Raw genomic sequence first — 22,376 nt, 5'->3', positions numbered from 1 at the left:
TTGCATTAACAGCTAGAAACGGAGGTCTGCCGATCCTTTACCGGCTGCTCCCAATCTTATTAGAATGGGGATAGCCAACTTCTGGGTCACGTGACCTCCTCTGCACGGTACATGAAGAGCCAGCAGCACACCCGGAGGAGCAGGCAGAGTGCGCTGTGCTTTCTCTGCTTCCTCTGTGTGACCGCACCACCTTTTTCATGTTGCCTCTTCCCAGCCTATGCTAACCAATACTTGTATGTGCATATAAGGATATACCGTGCTGTGTAAATGATATGGTTTAAGGTCTTTACTGTGCAATACCTGAATGGATGTGTGACTAATACCATTACACCTAATCCAGATTTTAGGATTTGAATAAATAATAAATCCTTGTAACACCCAAAATCAGCTGAATATGAAAAGGAACTCCAAAGTCTAATTTGCATTAAAATAAGGCAGGAGGGTCTGAAATGATAAATCAGATCCGTATATTTGTCTCCTTGAAGTATCCTAATTTTTTTTTTTACCGGTCAAATCCTAAACTAGAGATGCTCAGGATCGGTTCCTCGAGTACCGTACATACCCGAACTTAGGGGATCCGAATACCGAGCCGAGCGCTGTCGCGCGTCCTCGGAATTGAAAACGAGGCAAAACGTAATTTTGACGTTGTCGGATCTGGGAAGTTTTAAATCCCTTTTTAAGACCCAACATAGCGAGGGGTGGGAGGGAGGGCGGACCCCCACTTTTCTTTTCTGCCACTGCTGTGTGCCAATGTGTGCTAGGAACTGCTGTGTGTTTGTGTCATTGCTCTGTCGCTTACCATCCAGCCAGGTCGCTGCAGTATTTGTCCGAAAGTGTATGAAAATAATATTGTGACCTGTGAGGTGGGCAAAATTGACTGCAAATGACTTGGAATTAGTGTTATCGAGGTTAATAATAATGTAGGATCAAAAAAAAGAGCAAAATTATGTGGATTTTATCATATTTTAACTATTTTTCTAAAAAAATCCAAAACCAAAACACACGAGGGCGGTTTTATCAAAACACGAAGCTAATCCAGATCCAAAACCAAAACCACTTCATGGGTGAGCATCTCTATCCCAAACATATTTCTACATATAAAGCCGCACAAGTTCAAAAACGAGTTAAAGGCTTTTTCCACATTTAGACAACTCTTTCTAAAAAATACAAACTCTGCCTAGGGAGGGGGTTTCAAAATCCACCTTACTACATGTACTGTACGTCTTTATTACTACACCTAGTGCATTGTGGGGTTTATGCAATAACATGGTGCATAGAGAAATGATTTTCTGTAACCCATAGCAACCAGATATCAGCTGACCTCTGTATGGGCGCTGTGTGTGATATTGCAGAGATTACAGGTTAATGTACTGAGACGTTCTGTGTACAGAATAACCCCATATAAGTCACTGATCACACCCCCTCCTCTTATTCTAAGACCTTCTTGGGTGGAAAACAAGGTCACTGAGCTTCTTTCCAGTCACCGTCTCCCTGTGGCCGTTTAGTCAGCCATTATTACACTTCGTTGGCTATGTAGGTTATATGTCTCAGAGTAACTGAACCTGTGCAGAACACATTGACAAAGTGCTGCTCGTTCACCTCATATTAAGTATGTATTGGTCTTGTGATAATTCCAGCCTGAGCATATGCAGCCACTGGTCTCCCTCCTCCGTGTGTGCCTCTGATTTTATGTTCTGTTGTGTTTGAAGGAAAACTAAAATAAAGGATCAGTTTTCAAAATATGTCATGACCTGAAATACAATGAATCATTATAGTATTTTCATTATAAAGCTTTGTATGGTTGTTATTATATTTTGGGATTTGTTCCAGATTCCTACATACATAATTATGTATAGAGTGCTTCTTGCCTTTTGAAAGATACATTGTAGAATACGAACCACAGGGGGAGAATTGGTCATATTCACAATACTCAGCGGCATCCAACTTCTCTCAAGATACAAATTACCGTAGGTTCATTTACCCACCACGCACAACTGTACTCTGGGAAACCACCTGCACACACTACATGCCCAGGAGATTGTGGCAATCTGCACACTTCTCACACACTATAGTGGCAAAATCTGCAAAAGACATATATTATACGTTTAGTAGCCGAACAACATATATAGTAAATTTAGTCAATGGACTGCATCCATAAACGAGTCTAAGCTAAAGTTTCAGTCAAATATTGATTGAAAAGAAGTTTATTAGATTCTAATGACTGAGACCTATTTTAGGAATTACCTTTTTTTCTTTGCATGCAATTATTTTAAAATTAGAACAGTGAAATAAATTTGCAGTATACATAAGAAACGTGTTACTCTGTACATCCTGTACACACAGTCTTCATATAACTTGGGTTAGACATTGGCCTGGATCAATAGAACGCTCTCCCTTTTTCTTACATCCGTGTTCTATGTTATGTGGAGTCACCCATGTCCATGCCTCTACCATATATTAATAGAGACACAGCCTGGGCAGATTACTGAATGCATGTATTATATATGGCTGTGTATTAGATGGACTTCTGTAACGAGACGTTGCTGTGATGTCATCAAGTGACTATAGTACTAGATCTCCGTACGCCATAGTTCTTTCATGTACAACAAGTCTATTTTACACATCAATTGGCTGGTGTAGAGTGAGACATACGCCGGTTTGTATAGCGTATCTTGCATGAAATCGGTATGTGCATGCCCATAAAGTGGGCGAACTTAGATGGTCAAATGCAGACTTGTGAGATTCTGGCACTTACGTCCACTTGCTACTGAACAGGTAAAACAGGGGAGGGAAAGAGAGCGCAAACTTAGACCTCGTCTCACTCTCGTCTTCAGGACTTTGCCCGGGCTGCTCCCCAGCTGTGGAACGATCTTCCACGTTCCATCAGGTTAGCATCTACTCTCAAAGGCTTCAAGTGTGCCCTTAAGACTCATTTCTTTATTCAAGTCTATCAGTCCTCCTCCTAACTACCTCGTCCTGGCTCTCTCCCCCAGTTAGTACCACCCTATTTGTGTCTCTCCCTTCCCTTTAGGATGTAAGCTCTCAGGACCAGGGCCCTCTTTCCTTGTGTGCTCCTTCTACTGTTCCTTCACCCTCTGTACCTCTTGGCTGCTTCCCTAGCCCTGTTTTCTTAAGCTTTGGCCTTCTTCTCGCTGATTTCTACCATCCCTTTAACTATCTGTCCCAGATATAATCTTATTTGCTTTACCCTGTCACCTGTGTTTGTATACATTTTTGTATCATGTTGTGTCTTGGTTCTGTTTTCTGTATATGTAATGTACGGCGCTGCGGACCCTTTGTGGCGCCTTTAAGTCAAAGATAATAATAATAATAATAGGCCAAGTATACTGCAGAAACACGCATATACGCCTGTTAGGAGGGGTGTGTTTTGTACCTGCTATAGGGCAAATATTCGCTGATGATGGCTTATTGTAAACCAGGCAAATGTGGACACGTAGGTGAACTCATGTCAAGATGTATACAGCTCTGCATGAAGGTAGCAATACTCTCGTTTTCTGTGATCTCATTCATTTTTAAGAGTTACTCCTGATTTGCATCAGCCCCTAAGTCCGGTGTGCTGAGGTCTGTTACTATTGTTACAAGATTTTGGATAGGGGAGCCTGTCCTTGTAGAATTAGTTAATCAGTGTGCGGTATCCAGCTTACTGAACATAGTGATCGTGTAACATCTTAGGGTTTCCATGCACGCACTACGATATGTGAATCAGGCCTCCCCTGCAATACAATGCCAATACAGCCATGCAGAATGGATCTGACAGTAATTGCTATTGGCAGATGTGTGCTGCACAGTGGGAGAATCAAGTAAGCAAATATTTCGTTTTCAAATCCTGGTAACAGCATGAAGATGATACAATAACAGAATAGAACTTGAGATAAATGATGGGAAGGTCCTGCTCACAAGAGCTTACAATTTACTTGATGACCAGTGAGGTTTTAGCAATTAATGAGCCATGTAGAAACACATATGGGATTTAAAATTGTCCTGTGTTGAGGATAAAGCATATAATTTAAGAACTATATTTTTAAAAGATACCATTTATCCAACTATTTTTTTATGTCTTTGAACAGAAGCTTCATTTATTTTGAGAACGACAATGTGGGAGTTCGGACTTGTGTACTGCGATCACCGACGAGCAGTTTTAGGTCTGATATAAAGGTCACATGTGACTGAGCGGAGACTGGCTCTGTCTGCTGAATGCCAGAGTTCTTTATTTGGCGCAGTAAAAAATAGCGTAATTAGTAAAAAAGACCATATGTCGTGGATTCATGAGACAGCTGGAAAACACACCTGCTCGGTTGGAATACTCGTACATATCGGAATGTACGTCTATCTATTCCTTGTATTTAGACTTATTTGTGTGTCAGGAAGAGGATCCGTCAAATACAATAAAACATTTTATTATACTGGTGGTTTTCATGGTACAGAAACACCATGATGGTAGAGGAAAAATAAAAGCTGATTAAATGCTGTAGTATTATTTTATGCAGAAATAAAATCATTTTGGGTCACTTACATATATGGCAAGATGGAGGCACAGTAGTTAGCATTGCCGCTTCACAGTGCCTGCGTGGGTTTCCTCCAGGTGCAGGCTACACTGACATACTGCTGATGAAATAAACCCCAGTGTGTGCCCCCGTGTGAAGGAATATAGAGTCCAGGAACTGAATGACTAAATATTCTCTGCAAGAGCTGTGTGTAATATGAAGGCGTAATATAAATAACTATAAATAAATATTATTGCCAGGACCATTTCTCTTGTTCTGTATACTGGATGTAATGTTTAGAATACCTTCTTGTGTTGTAGGTAACTAACAGTAACATCCCTCTATCTGCATGCAGGAGGCTGACAGAATCGCTCAAATATAAATATGCTGCCCTGTAAATGACCCTAAATTAAATTTCTTCTTCAGGAAAAATACTACAATATCTTTATAGGTAACAAAAGAAAATAAGTAAGAAAAAAACCTGTTTATATATTTTTTTATAACATATTAAACTGTACCCTGCATATACACATGGTGTGAACTGACATTTTGGCGTTGTGTGTATAGAACAAGAGCAGAGATAATATGCAGATTTTCATATAGATACTGAGAATTATTGAGAATATGGCTCTGCACCAGGTGTAGCTTTGTGCACTGGTCTTGGCGTCAGGCCTGTGGCCCTGCCCGCTGGTCTAGATGCCGGGTCTGTGGCCCTGCCCGCTGGTCTTGGCGCCAGGCCTTTGGCTCTGCACGCTGGTCTTGGTGCTAGGCCTGTGGCCCTGCCCGCTGGTCTTGGCGCCAGGCCTCTGGCTCCGCACGCTGGTCTTGGCGCCAGAACATGAATTTGCAGCCAGAGACCGTACTCTGGGCAGCTGTACAGAATAAATGGATATATATATAATTATTGCTCAACAGAATTTGCTATGTTTGGCTAAAAACACTTTTAGGAAATAATTGGGTGCCAAGTTTAAACTCTTTCTAAAGTGATCTCCTTTTATAAGCCATAATCTTGTGCCAGCGTAGCCCTTTAAATTAGTCATACACAGAAATGTGAATTGTTACTATATTCAGCACTGAATTATAATTGTTCTCAGCAAAACCACAGATGGCAAACACTGTATAGTGGGTGGTAAGACAACATATTCATCGATTTATTCTAATGATTGCAGCAATACATGGCTCTAAGCCTGGTGCTCGAATCCAATATTGATTTGAAGATATTTCAAATATGTTTTTGGGTTCTTAAAAAGGTCAGAATTTATATTCACAGAGCTGTTCCTTGTGCAGAGATTGGAACAAAGCCGCAGATTGGGATGGAAGGTGAACTGAGATGATTTTATAATACACAAATCATATCAATATACATTATATATACACAGCAAAATCTCATATAATCACCTCTTATAAGTGAAGATTTCTGATGTCATCACTTCAGTGTTCATTAGGAAAACTAGTGTATTATAAGGAACAATGCTCCCCCCAATGTAACGTATTACAGATATAAGTAGTTGCCTCAGCCGACTGCCATGTGGTTTGTTTACGGTCACAGTAGAGGTGACTTCTAATATCTCTATAATTTACAGCTGGAGGTGCATTATCATCATCATCATCATTTATTTATATAGCGCCAGCAAATTCCATAGCGCTTTACAATTGGAAACAAACATTAATAAGACAATACTGGATAATACATACAGACAGAGAGGTAAGAGAACCCTGCTCACAATCTATAGGACAATGGGAGTTTAAAACACAAGGGCATGTGCTACATCATATTGCACAATGGACCAGCTAGAATGCAAAGGTAAAGGTATTGAGTGGGCTGTGTGTGTGGCAACGTTGATCAGAGGGTTGTTGTCTTGTGTTAGCTGTGTAGAGGGTGGTAATAGGGTAACCTAGGGAGATTAAGAGGGTGGTTGGGGAATATTATAAGCTTGTCTGAAGAGGTGGGTTTTCAGAGACTGAGCATCGGACCAGGTCTGTAGTGCGCCGATTGCATAGGCAGTAAGTGAAATTCATACTTTACCAGGAGTGTGTTTATATTTGGATTAAACAGTGTCTATCTTCCTCCGGGATTTATGCACATGAATTATTGAAGTGATATCCATTCTGATATATCATCAAGTGTGGCCACACGTAAATATCTGATATCACTCCTCCTCGTGCTTTTTACTCCGGGACACTGGACATCATTTGTTTCACATAGTGGAACACTTAGTATGTCACCTATCACTGAGTGACCAATATATTATTACGCCCATTGTATGGCATGTTTTTTATTGCTACATCAGATTCAGCTGCATTTCATTATGTTCAGTTGTATATCCACTGGCCAGTGATGTTCATTTAATTGTTTGTTTTTATTAAAGTGCAATTTGTTTGTAACTCACGGATCAACTAGTATCATTTGTGTACTCCAGTAGTCAGCGCTGTTACTTGTTGTGTGGGTTTTCAGAGAATGCTTGAAGGTTTGAAGTTTAAAGGAAAGTCTTACTGTGCGAGAGAGGGAATTCCACAAAGTGGGTGCAGCCCGAAAAAAGTCCTGTAAAATAAGGTCCTGTAACCCTTATATAGCAGGGGCACAACAATAGGGTGTGTGCGCCAGCTACGGGGCCTGGAAGGGAGGGGGCTTAGCAATGCCGGCCCCCGAATCCCTCACTCCCATGACCACACATGCTCAAGATAATATTAACAACGTTATCATTAACACAATGCAACCAAGTTTGTTGGAGTTCCTCGCTGTATACGGGTCAGTCTTTAAGCTGCCCACACACGTAACAATTTTATAGTTTTGGTTTTGGTGCTGAATGCATTGTCTTTGTCACTCGCTGGCATTAGTGAGATATTAAGATAAGATGAAGACATTGTTATCTTTGTCCCTCTTGGGCATCACTGAGGATTGGAATATCTATCACAGCTGCTTATACTAGTATTCACATTGCTTCTATGTTGATGTTTAAGGGGCTTCCATCTTTAAAATCTATATTACTTGCCCTCCCTTCCCTCATATAGTACTTTGGGAAGTGAGGTAAGTGGGGCACCCATCATTACTTGTATTGAGTAAAGTCCCAGCAGTTAAATATAACTGTGTTTTTTTAAACCTAGTCATTTATGTCAACATTTTGCCGGTCGCCTTTACAACCCTGTACACATTTTACATGTCAACATTTTAAACTGTGTCAATCTTCTGAACATGGCGACCTTATGACTGTAGGCATTTTCACTGTCGACATTTCATACCCAACCCGATACCACATATGCCAGAACAACAACCGCTGAATCTCCTCCTGAAACTGCCAACAAAAAGACCATTTCAAATATTAAATTGACCTCTTCACTCCAACCACAAAACTATTTAAATCCATCCTTCTCTTCATTGCTCCAATTTGTCATCTGATTTATACTCCACAGAACCAACGACAAACGTTACATTTTTGTCCTTTATATTATCTCTTAAATTGTACTTTTTACGTTTTCAGAAAACCTCCCCAGCGCATAGAATGAAGGAGGAGAATTTATTCCGGCGCAGATTCTCTTTGTGTCCCACCACCATCACACCCCAGAAGAACGACAGTAACAAGTTGACTCGAAACTTGTCATTTGGAGCTGATCATGATATTAATACTCTGAACGCAGGTGAGTTTTTGTCTGTTATCCTGTTTAACATTTAAAGTGGGCCTGTTGCCTTTAACGCAACGGAGGCAGCCGTTTAGAGAATGCAGCCAATCACATTTACTAAGAACAATTACATCTATTTTGCATAGCAATTACTGGTAATATGTCTAATATACAGAGCCATTATAGGTACTTACCAACTCTCGGCTCTTCCTCCTCCTCCTGCTGGGTTCCGCTCCCAGAAGATATCATCCCATTGGTTGATAGAGCCTATTCCTGTCTTGTACTGACCTCTGGCAACTAGATGGAGATCAGTGAAGGGGAGGAACCCAAACAGCCATCAGGTAGTGATAGAAGTTGCTAATAACTGTTTCAGTGCCCGTTGCAAGTAGGAGAATGAGAGCAGCTACTGATTGGCAGCTTAAGCTGCTGATCATGTGGGTGTTTCAGTTTACAAAAACCATAAACTTAATAAAGAAGCCTTGGACCACCCTACTACAGCCTAGTTTGCAATTCCTCAGCTAGTATTTTCTCTTGACATTACTGAAGCGTAGTTCCTACGGATAGGCTGCGTTCTTGTGGATATTGGTTCAGCCTCAACAAATGGCTGCCTCCACTGTTTATTTACGTTTTCAAATGGTTTTTAAACCTTCAAAGAGGAAATCTGAAGTGCATGCAATAATGGTGTCCCCACAAATCACAGCCTCCTATTAGTCCTAATCTGAAATGTTTACATGTGTTTAATGTTCCTCGTGTAAAATAATGGATTTTGTTTCACTTTTCTGCTCTTTTACCTTGCTGATTTTCTTGCTGTTTATCTGCCTTGTTTTTCATCACCTCCACATTTAAATTATTGGGAAAATAATTAGAACTTCCAGGACAACTTTGCGGCTGGGCATGAAATTATGGCAAGCACATGGCACGCACACGCTATAGATGCTTGATGGACTGCAACTTTCACCGTGACATGCCAACTAAATATGACAATATTGTAATGAAGCCCACAGAATAAAAAGAGATGGTGATATTATTACTTATAAAAGAAGAGACAATGGGGTATATTTATTAAGCTACGGGTTTGAAAAAGTGGGGATGTTGCCTATGGCAACCAATCAGATTCTAGCTTTCATTTATTTAGTACCTTCTACAAAATGACAGCTAGAATCTGATTGGTTGCTATAGGCAACATCCCCGCTTTTTCAAACCCGCAGCTTAGTGAATCTAGCCCAATGTCTCATCCAATATTGAAATAATCCAGGGACAGATCTGTAAAATTTGGAATTTATCACAAGGATTTGGAGCACTTAGCAACTGTGAAATATAAAATAAATAGAACAGACTTCTAATAGAACATACAAAGCATAAAGAACTCAGACAAGTGTGTACTGCAACATAGACCGACCTGTTGCTGCAACATCGCAATTGTTGTTGTTTTCTCTGATTCAAAATAGGACGGATAAAAATCATTTGTTCATATGTTCTCTGATCAGCAGGAATTATATTTCGCTGCAAGCAAAACTAAATCAATAAAATATTCAAGACAGATTATGCGTTAATAAGGACATTATGATATATATATGTGTATTCCAGGGTGTCTGTATAATGTTCTCACTCTACGGTTTACTTACAGGAAAAGATGTGGAACACAACAACTTACCACTGAAGGATGAAGATCCCTTGACCCCAAATTCTGCTAATAAGGTAAATATTGCTGAATATATATAATATTCCAGTTGTACTATACCCATGACCCAGACAGTGCAGACAATGTATGGGCTCAGCCAATATTCAGCTCATCGATTCACTAAGTCTCCGTGATGTCACTAGTTTCGAGGGATGGTCTGAACAGACTTCTCCTAAGGTTGGAAGCCAGAAAATTGGAACAATCTGTGAGCTATGCAAAGACTTCCAGCTGTGAGGTGATGTACGATCTATGTTACCAACATGCCCAACACTAGGCAGCGTATAATTACCAGAAATATTATACATCACACATTGTAATGAACTCCAACACACATCCCTAGTGCCGGTCCCCCCCCCCCCCCCCCCCCCCATTGCTCATCCCTAGCCTGTGCCCCCTGTTAGATCTAAAATTCTGACCCAAGTCTGCCTGTGGTGTCAAGTATATCTGGAAGCGCTTCAATCAGCTGGAGAGAATTGGCACAGACCAAGTTCTGTATACAAGGAATATTCTCTAGTTTATTGATACAAAGATACAGGTTTTTATAGGCTACTAAATAAATGAATCCTACGTCATATGCATACAATAGTTTATACCACTAGTTTATGAGAAGCGCTACTGATTAACTTTCTCACGTATTCTTGAGGTGTTTACTTTTCTCCCCCTTCTAAGGACAGATGAGCCTATTATTTCTTATCTCAAGGGGAGTTGGAGATATGTTATGTGCAACACCATGGATACAGCTTCCATACTACCAGCTGGATATGAAGCTCATTATTGTTTTCATAACTGGTTACATTCTTCAGGTGTTCTCTATTAGTTCAACTTCAAGGCCATAGGCTCACATATTGCAAAACTGCAAGTTAACAGAAAAATGAATAATCTCTTCTAGCAAATAATATTTCTATACAAGTTACAATAAAATGGCTGAACAAAGGCCTTATGAGGCCTTAACAAAAAATCATATTTAACATTTCCCATCTTTTATTCAATTTTTGACCCTTTCTCCTCCTACCTACCTAATCCTATCTATAGAACCACATTCTTAATAAGCAGGTACTTATACACATGTAGGAGGCCACATGCATAGAGTTGGTCCCCTTAGGAATCTGTCAACTCATCCCCCACTAATAAGCCTGTGATCCTCCCTGTCCTAACTTGATTTATGAGGAGATGCATTTTGGCAAATGTCCATGTCTAGAAAAGATGGTTTCTTAGAAGATGGTTTCTTAAAAGATGGTTTCTTAGTAGGTAGTTAATGAGTCTATAGTAGTTCTGCAGGCCTTGCATGTCCTTTGTTCAATCTTTAGTAGTTTCTTGTTGCAAACTCTGCAGTTCTTTGGCTTTGCTAGTCCAAATAATTCATGACACTCATAGTCTGGTCAGGTTTCAGAAGTAATTTCTGTGATCATCAGAGGTTCGGGATTTTCAGTGGTTCCCTTTTTGGAGAGACAACAATCAAGTGTCAGTAACTTCTTAATCAGCCATATATTTAGTTTCATTATCACCTATACGATCAACAGGATTGCAAAACCATTTGCTACTAATGCCAATATTTCCAATATCCAACATGAATCATTACTGACAACTTTACCAATGAGGTTATGCATCTGCACAAAGACATTTTCAGAGTTTACTCTACTATGAGTGCAAATTGTTGAGCACTCCTTCCCATATGTTTCTCACAGTGGCATAGGCAATATGTCACTTAACTGTCTGTTTCATACTGGGTTAGGGAGGCCTTAATCCCTACTTCAGTCACAATTATTCTGGCAAGACATATCAATACAATGAGACAGTCATTTCTATTTATCAGAACAAGACTCCCCTGATTTGAAGACTTTGCAGTGTTATGCGTGAATCCAGGTGTCTCTTTCCTGTACTTTCACTGCCATGGGAGTCGTCAACAGGACTTGATAAGGACCCTTGTATCTGGGTTCAAGACTTCTCCTGATGTGCTTTCTCACGACCACCCAGCCCCCCAGGGTGCAGTTTATGGGTACCTGTATCAAAATTAGGGTTTGCAATGGAGGAGAATATTTGACCATGTATTTCAGTTAGTTGTTTCTATAATAAGGCAACATAATTCAACAAATCACTATATACATGGTGTAGTTGCTATGGAAAATAACAGCCTGTTCTGTTTGCTGTGCCAAACAATATCTCATATGGTGTTAAACCTGTGTCTTTCCTAGCAGTATTTTTTACTGAGTGCAGGTAAACATGAGATCCATGGCAGACCTGTTTCAGCCATTATTTTCTGCATTTTCAATTTCAGTGTACCATTAAGGCGCTCCATACATCCTGAACTTTGGGATCTGTAGGGGGTGTGATAGTTTCTGGAATCCTTGCCCCGTAAAGTGTATCCCTCTGTCACTTACAATGACCTCTGGTACACCATATCATCAGATTACCTCATTCTCAATTTTCTTGGCTAATGCTTTAGCATTTGCTTTTCTATACAGCCATGTCTCCAGCCAGTGACTAAAGAAGTTGATACAGACAAGCACATTCTCAAAGCCCGAGCATTTGGGAAGTTATAAAGTCTATCTGTATCCTCTTATAGGGATATTATGTCTGGGGTGTGCTTTTCCATAGGACAGACTTACTCGGGTTACTTTGTGCACAGACTAGGCATTCTGCCACTAACGACTGTGCTGCTTGGGCGAACCCTGGTACTATCCATAAGCTGCTAGTGAGTACAACCATAGCATCTTTTCCCAGATGCACTTTCTCGTGTGCTATATTGGCCATAATGGGATAAACTACTTTTGGCAGACACAAACGCTGACCTTTACACCACTCCTTGCACTTCTAGTGCTCCATGTATTGCCCAAGTCTTTTTCTTATTTTCTGTTGCTTGTCTTTCCATAAGTTGGAGTGTGCTCTGGTCAAACAGGGGTCAGGGGGTCACCATGTAAATAGACTCCCCTTGGGGTACTGGGGCTATGGCGGCTTCTCGTGCGGCCTGGTCTATTTCACTTAGCTTCGGGGGTAGTATCTCTGTGTGTGTCTTCACCTTCATCACTGTTTGGAGGACAGCTGGAATGCAGTGAACAGTGCCCTGGTATGTTCATCATATTGACTGGTTTGCTTGCTGAACCCATAAGGTCCCTACTTTTCCATACAGGGCCATAATCATGCGCAATTACAAATGCATAACTTGAATCAGTGTAAATATTTACTCTTTGTCCTTTTGCATATATGCATGCAAGTGTCAGGGCCTTTAGTTCAGCTTCTTGTGCTGACATGTGACTCGGTAGAGTCTGTTGAATCACTATTTCTGTGTGTGTGGTTACAGCACACCCTGTATACGGGACAGGATCTATGTGATAGTGTGAACCATCTACAAAAAGAGTGATGTCTGCATCTGGTAATGGTTTATCTTTAATGTGAGATAAAACCAGAGATTCTTGTTTCATTAGTTCTATGCAATCATGTTCAGAAAAATTTTGTTTGCATTTTTTTTTTTCCTTTCTTTCTGTTCAAGCTGGAATGGAATTCCCCCAAATCCCTAGGGTAACCCCAATATATACAGGTACTTCTCCCATCTTTTGAAACTTGCTGCAATAAGGCAGCAGGATTCAACATTGTGCACTGCTTAAGTGTAACGTTACTGGGAGTAAGCAGTGCTACTTCATTAGGATAGGCTTCAGTAAGGAGCATGTGGAATCCAAGGAAAAGGTTCTTGGTTTCTGAGTTCCACAAAGTTTACACTCATTAGATGGAGTGTACAGTACAACGGTTAAGACAGATGTGGTAACTTTAATTCTTCTGGAAGAGAAACACTTAGCTTAAATAACCTGTTAATAAGCCACATCATCAGTTCTATTAGTGTATATAATAATGTGTTGGGCCACAATACTCACAAACACATTCCTGCATTGGGTGTAAACCCCTGTAGTCATGGGTTGCTCTTTTCTTTATTTGGTTGGGTTAAACTTTCATATTAGAATTTTCTAATTATGTATAATGATCTATACATTACTATGGGCCTGAGTCTGGTTCTTCCAAACTTGGCTTTCCTTTCTAGTCTAGTACACATCTACAGCGCACAGCAAAGGAAAATAACGTGCAATCTATATTCCTCCTGCTAATATCAATGAACTCCCCTCTCTGGTCTCCCTTGGACCTTTAAAAAACTTAAAATACAGTTTACTCAGATTCCCCTTGTCTGAAGGTCTTAACATATATCTGTGAACATGAGAGGCTCTGGGGCCTCTTGTGCTTCCTTTTTTTTTTTTTTTTTTTGTCTTCTAATAAAAAAGGAAAGGGAGGAAGAAAATACACAGTGCGCTCGGCAAGTGTTATATGTCACTCATTTCACAATAGGAGGGAATGTCCTTTGTGCTGTATATCTTCATACTTAGTAAATCTGGCCGGTAACAAATGTTTTGCTTGTGCTTGGTTTCTGTCACAACGTACGATACCGTTAAGGTAACTGGGTGTCCTAGCACAATATCTATACTCTTTTCAAGCACTAAAGCAGAGTAGTATGCAAGTGACCTTAGCTTGCGACCATGTATTTGTGTCAGTACTCCTTGTACATGTGCACTGACTTCATAACAAAATAATGTGAAAGGCTTGTCATAATCTGGCAAAGCCAGTGCTGGCGCTGAAGTTATTTCAGCTTAAAATTGGTTAAACATTTGGTTCTGCTCAGAGGAGAGTATAAATGGCTTGCTATGATCCAGAAGTGCTAATGCAGGAGCACATACAATTGCTCTTAAAGTCTTAAATCTTTTTCATTTCTGTAAAAATATAGAATTCCCATCAATGCATTACCATACCCACAATAAAAAGAATTATTTACAGTATATGACAATTATAGCACAGTAAATAAGGGCAGTAAATGTCTTTACAAACACTGATTTACTCAAAACTGTAATGAGGATACAAATAAAAACCTTTTGCTTTCTGCACATACAGAAAAACCACCTAGTTCATGCATTTGCTATGCGAATAGCACATAAACTCTAATATCTCTTTCCAAAACAAGGTAATCATTACTCAGAAGAGTTTACATTATTTAAATCCTTCATTAGTTTATACTTATGTTTGTTGTGGTGCAAAGATGGTGCATTGGAAGTTAAATCAATGCAATCTGGATTGCCTAATGGGTCTTTGCAGCTGGAGACCTGTGAATAAAAAAAACTTTTGCATAGAGATTAACATTTATTTACTAGGAATTACTGTAACTGTAACATGCGTGTATACTGTTATCAGGTAACCAGTGAACAGCTGCTAAAAGCTTAACTGTGACGCTATGCGTTCCATGCCTTGATTTCCTCAAAGGGGCAGTCCCTAATTTCACAAATAGAGAATGTCAAAGTGACGAGACCTGGGCGAGTGTTCAAAGCCACTCCTTTCTTATCATCTCTTAGTACAGCCCTTTTAAATGACACTAATTAAATTTCCGGGTTTAGAAACATTCAATCTGGAATCTTGGTTCCAAGTATTCAACCATTTTAAAAGCAGCACTGTCTCATAAATCAGAGTACTAATAATCAGAATACATTGTGTCTGTAAATCATTCAACATTTTCTCAACAAAATCTCTCTCCCGTGACCAAATATTCACACATATTTCTAGATTCTGTGATTTTCGTGTTCAAAGTAAAAATATATTCACTTAAGTCTCGCTCACAGACGACATTTTATCTCGTAACATTTCTTTAAAGGCATAACAAACCCTCCTGATTTCTGAGAACATTCATCAGCGCCATTTTAACACAGATAAAAACAGCATGTAAGCTCACTCCCACAATTCTCAACTTCATTAAAGAGAAAGCTATATTTCTGAACTTCAGAAACAAAATTATTTTGTTCAAATACAGAAACAGCTTGTTGGATCCCAGCCAGCTTTGTTCTGACACTAGTACTTATAGTGATAATGTACATTATTTACAATCTTGTCCGTGCAATCGGACCAAACATTTTAAAACTTCTTTTGTATCTTTTTAAAAGCTTATCATTAAGCAATGAATGTACAACTTTTTCAACCTTGAAACATGTCTCTTGTAAAAAACGGACAAGACAGACAAACATTGTGATTTAAAGTAAATCAAACATCTCCCTTATAGAGCACTAAGACAGAGAACAAACAATGTGAATTATCACGGATCTCTCTCACACGCAGTAAGACGGAGACAAAACTCACATACAGAGAAAGAAAACTTAACTGACATCTTCCAGCCTACTGCTGTGGAACTACAAGTCCCAGCATTACACTAAATACAAGTTAGCTTCAACATGTTATCATCAATCAGCACTCCGGACACATTTTTTTAATTTTACATACATTGTCAAAAAACAAAAAACAGTGTGCTTCTTATCTCAACACACTGAAATCATTTACACAGAATAAGGGAGGGGCACATTTCACTTATTCAGCTGCACAGGATCAAACATACATTTATAATATACAACCTACTTGATTCATTATTCAGCTTCCGATGCATTTAGCATATCCACATATATTTCGACTTTTCAGATCTCTTAACTTTCCTGTGCCACCTCAAACAATCTCTTGGGGTTTGATCTCAATACCCCTTTGTTCTTGTCACATTACCACTTGCAACACCTTTGTTTCTCCATCCACACATATCTTTGGCTATCCCCGCTTTCTTGAAAAATTCCCTGCAGACCTTCTACTCCCCCATTTCCTTAAGTCTTTGTGCATCATATCTATGAGGGAGCTGCTGTCATTTGTTTACTATCTATATTACTCGTATTGACAGTATTCTGTTGAGTCCAAATCGGGACTCTTATCTAGTTTCTGTGGGTTGTCCTTGCACTGGACGTCCCGTTCTGTGGACTCCTTGTACTGGATGTCCGTGCTAAATAGCTTCTTTGACAGTATCTGGGACAAAGGTCTTTTGGAAATCTCTCTTACACAATTTGGGCAGATTACAGAATCTCCCTTCTTTGATATACCTCTGGGGATGGTGTCTAAAATGTTCACTCAATGTTCAAAACAATAACTCTCTAAATCCCTCTATTCCATTACATGCTTCTTTGATCAATGTCTTATGTGACATTTATGCTTTATACATCATACATAGGTACAAACACATGCACTCAAAATTCAATCATCTTTCAAAAATCTAATCAACAATACAATTACAGTAAACAAATTGGGTTAATACTGTATTATATTAATCAGATGATACTTGAGACTCACAAATTCGCGTGTCAGGTGCCTCAGACAGACATGAGGTGACCCAGACTAGGAAGACCAACGAGTAGAAATCTACTGACCGCGGATGTTGGGGTTCAATGTGCTGGGAAACCTCCGTTGTCTGTCTTGTAGCCTGCTGGACAGCGAATCTCTGTGGCGACCTCCAAGTTGTTAGATCTAAAATTCTGACCCAAGTCTGCCTGTGGTGTCAAGTATATCTGGAAGCGCTTCAATCAGCTGGAGAGAATTGGCACAGACCAAGTTCTGTATACAAGGAATATTCTCTAGTTTATTGATACAAAGATACAGGTTTTATAGGCTACTAAATAAATGAATCCTACGTCATATGCATACAATAGTTTATACCACTAGTTTATGAGAAGCGCTACTGATTAACTTTCTCACGTATTCTTGAGGTGTTTACTTTTCTCCCCCTTCTAAGGACAGATGAGCCTATTATTTCTTATCTCAAGGGGAGTTGGAGATATGTTATGTGCAACACCATGGATACAGCTTCCATACTACCAGCTGGATATGAAGCTCATTATTGTTTTCATAACTGGTTACATTCTTCAGGTGTTCTCTATTAGTTCAACTTCAAGGCCATAGGCTCACATATTGCAAAACTGCAAGTTAACAGAAAAATGAATAATCTCTTCTAGCAAATAATATTTCTATACAAGTTACAATAAAATGGCTGAACAAAGGCCTTATGAGGCCTTAACAAAAAATCATATTTAACACCCCCACTGTCACTCATCCCTATCCTGTGCCCCCACTGTCACTCATCCCTATCCTGTGTCCCCACTGTCGCTCATCCCTATCCTGTGCCCCCACTGTCGCTCATCCCTATCCTGTGCCCCCACTGTCGCTCATCCCTATCCTGTGCCCCCACTGTCACTCATTCCTATCCTGTGCCCCCACTGTCACTCATCCCTAGCCTGTGCACCCACTGTTGCTCATCCCTAGCCTGTTGCTCATCCCTAGCCTGTGCCCCCCCGTTGCTCATCCCTAGCCTGTGCCCCCCCATTGATCATTCCTAGCCTGTGCCCCTCGTTGCTCATCCCTTGCCTTTGCACCCCCCCTGTCGCTCATCCCTTGCCTGTGCACCCCCCCTGTCGCTCATCCCTTGCCTGTGCACCCCCCCTGTCGCTCATCCCTTGCCTGTGCACCCCCCCTGTCGCTCATCCCTTGCCTGTGCACCCCCCATTGCTCATCCCTAGCCTGTGCTCCCCAAATACACATCTCTAGCCAGTGCTCCAGAACTAGGAATGTGAGAGAGGGGAAACAACCCAGGGCACAAAACCGAAGACAGGGGGGGGGGTGTATGGGACACAAATATATTTTAGGTCAATTGGGTTACAGTTGAGGGCTAGGGGGTGTACATTTTCTTTCTTGCTCCAGGCGTCAATATTTTTCGTTACGACTCTGCCCCTTTCTCAAATCCATATCCTGACCCTCCCCCATGTCACACACCACTAGCCTGTGCCCCCCCCCCCCCCATCACATATGTTGCCAGTCTGTGCCCTATTATCTGCTATGACATTGGACGCCATTACTGCCACCAGAGCCGCATTACAATGAAACTCTGCGCAGCCCCTGGTTACTGTAACAGCACATCATTTTATAATGTCTCTCCTGGGAGCCGCAGTCTTCAGGAACCAACTCTAACGGCCCCGGAAATTGAATTGGCGAGTGATCTATCATTCAGTCTCTTCCAGTGCAGAGGGGAACAGCCACCAGTTTTTAGGGCACATTTTTTTAGTTTTCATGGAGAATGAGATTTGTAACCCTGTCCTAAACGATTGCTGGCTGCATTCTTATTGAATATTGTTTCAGCTCACAAAAATGCTGCCTGTCTATCAATAAGTACGTTTCTCCATCCTCACACAAATAGCAACAAACAATATAGCGTGTTGATGTCATAACTGTGTTTTAAAAGATATTTTCTCTAAATATAAACTCTGATCGAGCTGCAGGACCGAACTCCTGCGGGGAAAGACAGGGGAACTGCAGGAGAAACTGTTCTAGTACGGACTGTTCCAGACCCTGTGTGTAAATAATTCATCTTCCAGGCTCTGCAGTAAACACTCTCTACGTAACACCGTGCGATGCTATATACATTATTCATCATCCTCCAGCTTGGGAAATATGCTAATTAACCAGATTGTCAATACAGGTTAGAAATCATTACATTTTACTCCTAAGAATAAAATATTGATAATAATTGGCGACATTGCGAGGCGATCCTTATAAATATTCTAGCAGTATACATGCGGCTACATCCGTTGTATCTACATTTACTACAAAAAATATTTTTTAAGTACATATTCCCCAATTGGTGATTTGCAAACATCTCTCTGCTGCCTTAGGCCGTTTAGCTGCTGGTGCACAAATAAATGCTTTCAATAGTATGTAACTGCTTCCCATCGCTTCCAATGACTCCTACGCCTGCTAACATTTGCCCTGTCGACAGGGCTTCGGTGATGGCGGGTCTTTCCGTTGGAACCTTACCCCGTGCAAAGCACAGGGAGCCCTATTTAGCAAAGATAGTGCTGGTGCTATCACATAGAAATCCTATTTCAATTTTGTTTTGATGTTTGTTTTAAAAAAAAAAATATTACAAGAGGTGTAACTGAAAAGTAGGTGAGCTGGCTAGCTGGGTCACACTGTATAGTACCATATCACACATACAGATGGCATACAGGCCCATAAATATTATCTGAAGATAATTGTAAATAAAATGAATTGCCATTTGTTTAATGAAGGATTGAATTTTGTATGACAATATAATTCCTTTCAGTTTTATGGTGTTTGCTTTTGGACAAACGGGAAGAACAAGTCATTTTTTCTGGGCATAGCCCATTCTTAAAATGTATATAATTATTAAGACCAGGACACAGATACATATCTGTGGTGGGTGCTTCTGGGGCTGGTACAAGACGCAGTGATGATGATGATGATGATGATCAGAATAAATTCTGTGCAATTTCAGATTTTCATTTCTGTGTATGACAGCACATCTAAATACGGTGTGACTTGCAAATTTGCAAATGCAAAGAAAATACAGTCTCCTTCCTTTTTATGATGTTATGTGCCTATTTGAGCTCCCTTCCACCCATTTTTATGGCTAAATACATAGATTTGAGCATCAAGATGGTGTTTGAAGTGGGATGCAACATTTTAGTCTTTGTAGTGGGTTCTGCTGGCAGACCTGGTAATCCTTGAAGGATGCAGGCTAACCACAGTGATGCATCTCCTCTTGATCCAAATTGTAAAAAATGAAACTTCATGTTGTGGATTGAGATAATGAAATGAACTTCAAGGGGTAGAGATTGCAACTAAATTGGGAATGCTCCCCAACTGCGCAGAGGCTTTTTACCCCCGCAAAAGTCTTGAGTTTTTACATGTCATCAGATGGGCTTGTACTATCAATGAAATTAATTTTACCACAACCACAGAAATACCAAACAAAATATTACAATGTACAAATTATTTAATTAAGGTGGTGGTGCTGAAGCAATAGCAGGTAGGAATTATGTTGTTACTTTCCCCAGCATGTGTGTTCCCATCTCAGGCCGCTATTCTGCAATAGGTCGAGCAATCCATCAACATTAATGACATTTTCTAAAAACGGAAGCACAGCGTGTACCTATATATCTGCACAGTGGTCTAAGTGTCATCTGTGTAAGACTATAATCTGACGCACATTTATATATTTTCTGCTTGTAAATGACTCATATGGTTGTAGTGTTAATTATATATGGAAGAGAATTATGCTCACAAACTTATAACATTTATATCAAGCAGCAATGTAGGAGAAGTGTGACCGTGTGTAACGCATACGACGCATTAACCTTTAACACTCTCCCATAGCAACATGTTTAAGAACTTTCAGACCATTCACATTTACAGATGCCTGTTACTGTACTGAAACTATGATTGTTTGTTCCAGTAACTGCAATATATTTAAAGTCGGCCAATTGAATTAAAGCAATCCCTTATATGGTCAGTCTTTGAATCCTTACAGTATTAAAACATTTAATCAGTATACACAATGCTACGCTATCTAAAATATGTTGCATGTAATCTGTAGTTCTCTGTACAAATGTGAGTAAAGTGCTACCTTGTCTGCAGGAAGCCAGGGGACAATCAAAGACTGGTCGCTGCCTCTAGTATAGAACGTGTATAGTGTAGAGGTTTGTGCTGACATCTTTATAGGAGTTGGGGTACAGGAACGAATACAATGTATTAACCCTCAGCAGTCTCACATAGCAAGAAGCATTTATGAAGTTAGTTCCCTGGTATGGTATTTTTAATGGTTTGTCTAGGAGGAGGAACTGTAATGCAGAAGGTTTTTTGCTGAGGAAAGCAGAAACATGTGAATGTAAAAGTCCCCAGTGACATTTATACTGCAGGGAAAGGTTGCAGTTAATTCCTTTAGTCCCGGTGACGACAGCAGAATTATAGACCCGAACAGTTAAATCAGGATGCGACTTCATTGCACTGGTGATTCACAATACTTATGTTTCATTGTGTTCTCTGGGCTCTGAGCTACATGCAGTTGTTTACATTGACCTATTATAAAGCTTTATATGCCTATTTCAGATGGGTTGTCTGGATGTTGCCTCAAGACTGCCACCTACTGCTCAGCCTGAAAAAGGTCAAGCAGCTCCTTGAGAAATATTGCACCCATCGTCTCCACACAGTGGAGGCAGGTATCCTCCGAATATATAGGTGTATAGGAACACTCCTGAATATGAATGTTCAGGTGTATTCTCCAGCATTCAAATTTAGACAGATTGTGCCATTGTCTCTTACCTGTTCTTGCTCTTCTCTCTTGCAACTTTGTTATCCTCTCGCTGACTTCTGGAAAGTTGGCATCCTGTTTTGAAAATCCAAAAATGTATTATAATACAAACCCTGAATGATTAGGCCCTTTAGTTAAAACAAAACACTCCATTATGGCCAGCTAAAAGTACCCTATTGGACAGGCATATATAAGCAATATCTGAATATTTGTTGTCAATCAAATACAAACCTCTACCAGCCCCATCTCACTAATATTTAGTATTCTAGTGATTGCTGAGACCACCCATGTGACCACCACACAATCATGAGATTCTGCCCCCCAAAGCTGCTCTATTTTTTAAATACCCCCTGCAGCCATTTTCCTTATCCACAACCCCCCCCCACAGCCATTTTCCTTAACCCCTGCTGCAGCCATTTTCTTTACCTCCCACCCTGCATCCATCCCCCTTGCAGCTATTTTCCTTACCTCCACTCTGTAGCTATCCCCCCCCCGTCACATCAAAACTCCCCCAGTCACATATATCAGCCCCCCTCCTCTGCCCTCCTTCATACATATCAACCTCTCTCCCTCCCTATAGATTTTC

The 22,376-nt window shown here is 40.3% G+C and overlaps 1 protein-coding gene and 2 long non-coding RNA genes across 4 annotated transcripts in view; 1 reads left to right on the top strand and 2 right to left on the bottom strand.

Moving 5' to 3' along the window:
• The window catches only part of OSBPL5 (oxysterol binding protein like 5), a 107,120-nt gene that overhangs the window by 28,480 nt on the left and 56,264 nt on the right, over nt 1-22,376 (top strand). For both annotated transcript variants that reach the window (XM_075188412.1, XM_075188413.1), the window contains exons 2-3: nt 7,985-8,141; nt 9,751-9,821. In XM_075188412.1, the coding sequence (XP_075044513.1) occupies nt 7,985-8,141; nt 9,751-9,821 (228 nt within the window). The remainder of the gene's footprint in view (nt 1-7,984; nt 8,142-9,750; nt 9,822-22,376) is intronic.
• Nucleotides 11,003-17,723, bottom strand: LOC142103995 (uncharacterized). The gene is made up of 2 exons (XR_012679477.1): nt 16,234-17,723; nt 11,003-11,804 (listed from the first exon to the last, which is right to left on the bottom strand). It is a non-coding gene; the product is annotated as an uncharacterized LOC142103995 (long non-coding RNA).
• LOC142104001 (uncharacterized) lies at nt 12,548-16,223 on the bottom strand. Its single transcript, XR_012679484.1, has 2 exons — nt 14,308-16,223; nt 12,548-13,589 (listed from the first exon to the last, which is right to left on the bottom strand). It is a non-coding gene; the product is annotated as an uncharacterized LOC142104001 (long non-coding RNA).

This window comes from Mixophyes fleayi, chromosome 10, assembly GCF_038048845.1.
Source record: "Mixophyes fleayi isolate aMixFle1 chromosome 10, aMixFle1.hap1, whole genome shotgun sequence".
Classification (NCBI taxonomy): Eukaryota; Metazoa; Chordata; class Amphibia; order Anura; family Limnodynastidae; genus Mixophyes; species Mixophyes fleayi.
Note: the sequence above shows the minus strand (reverse complement) of the source record. Positions and strands in the feature narration are given on the sequence as shown.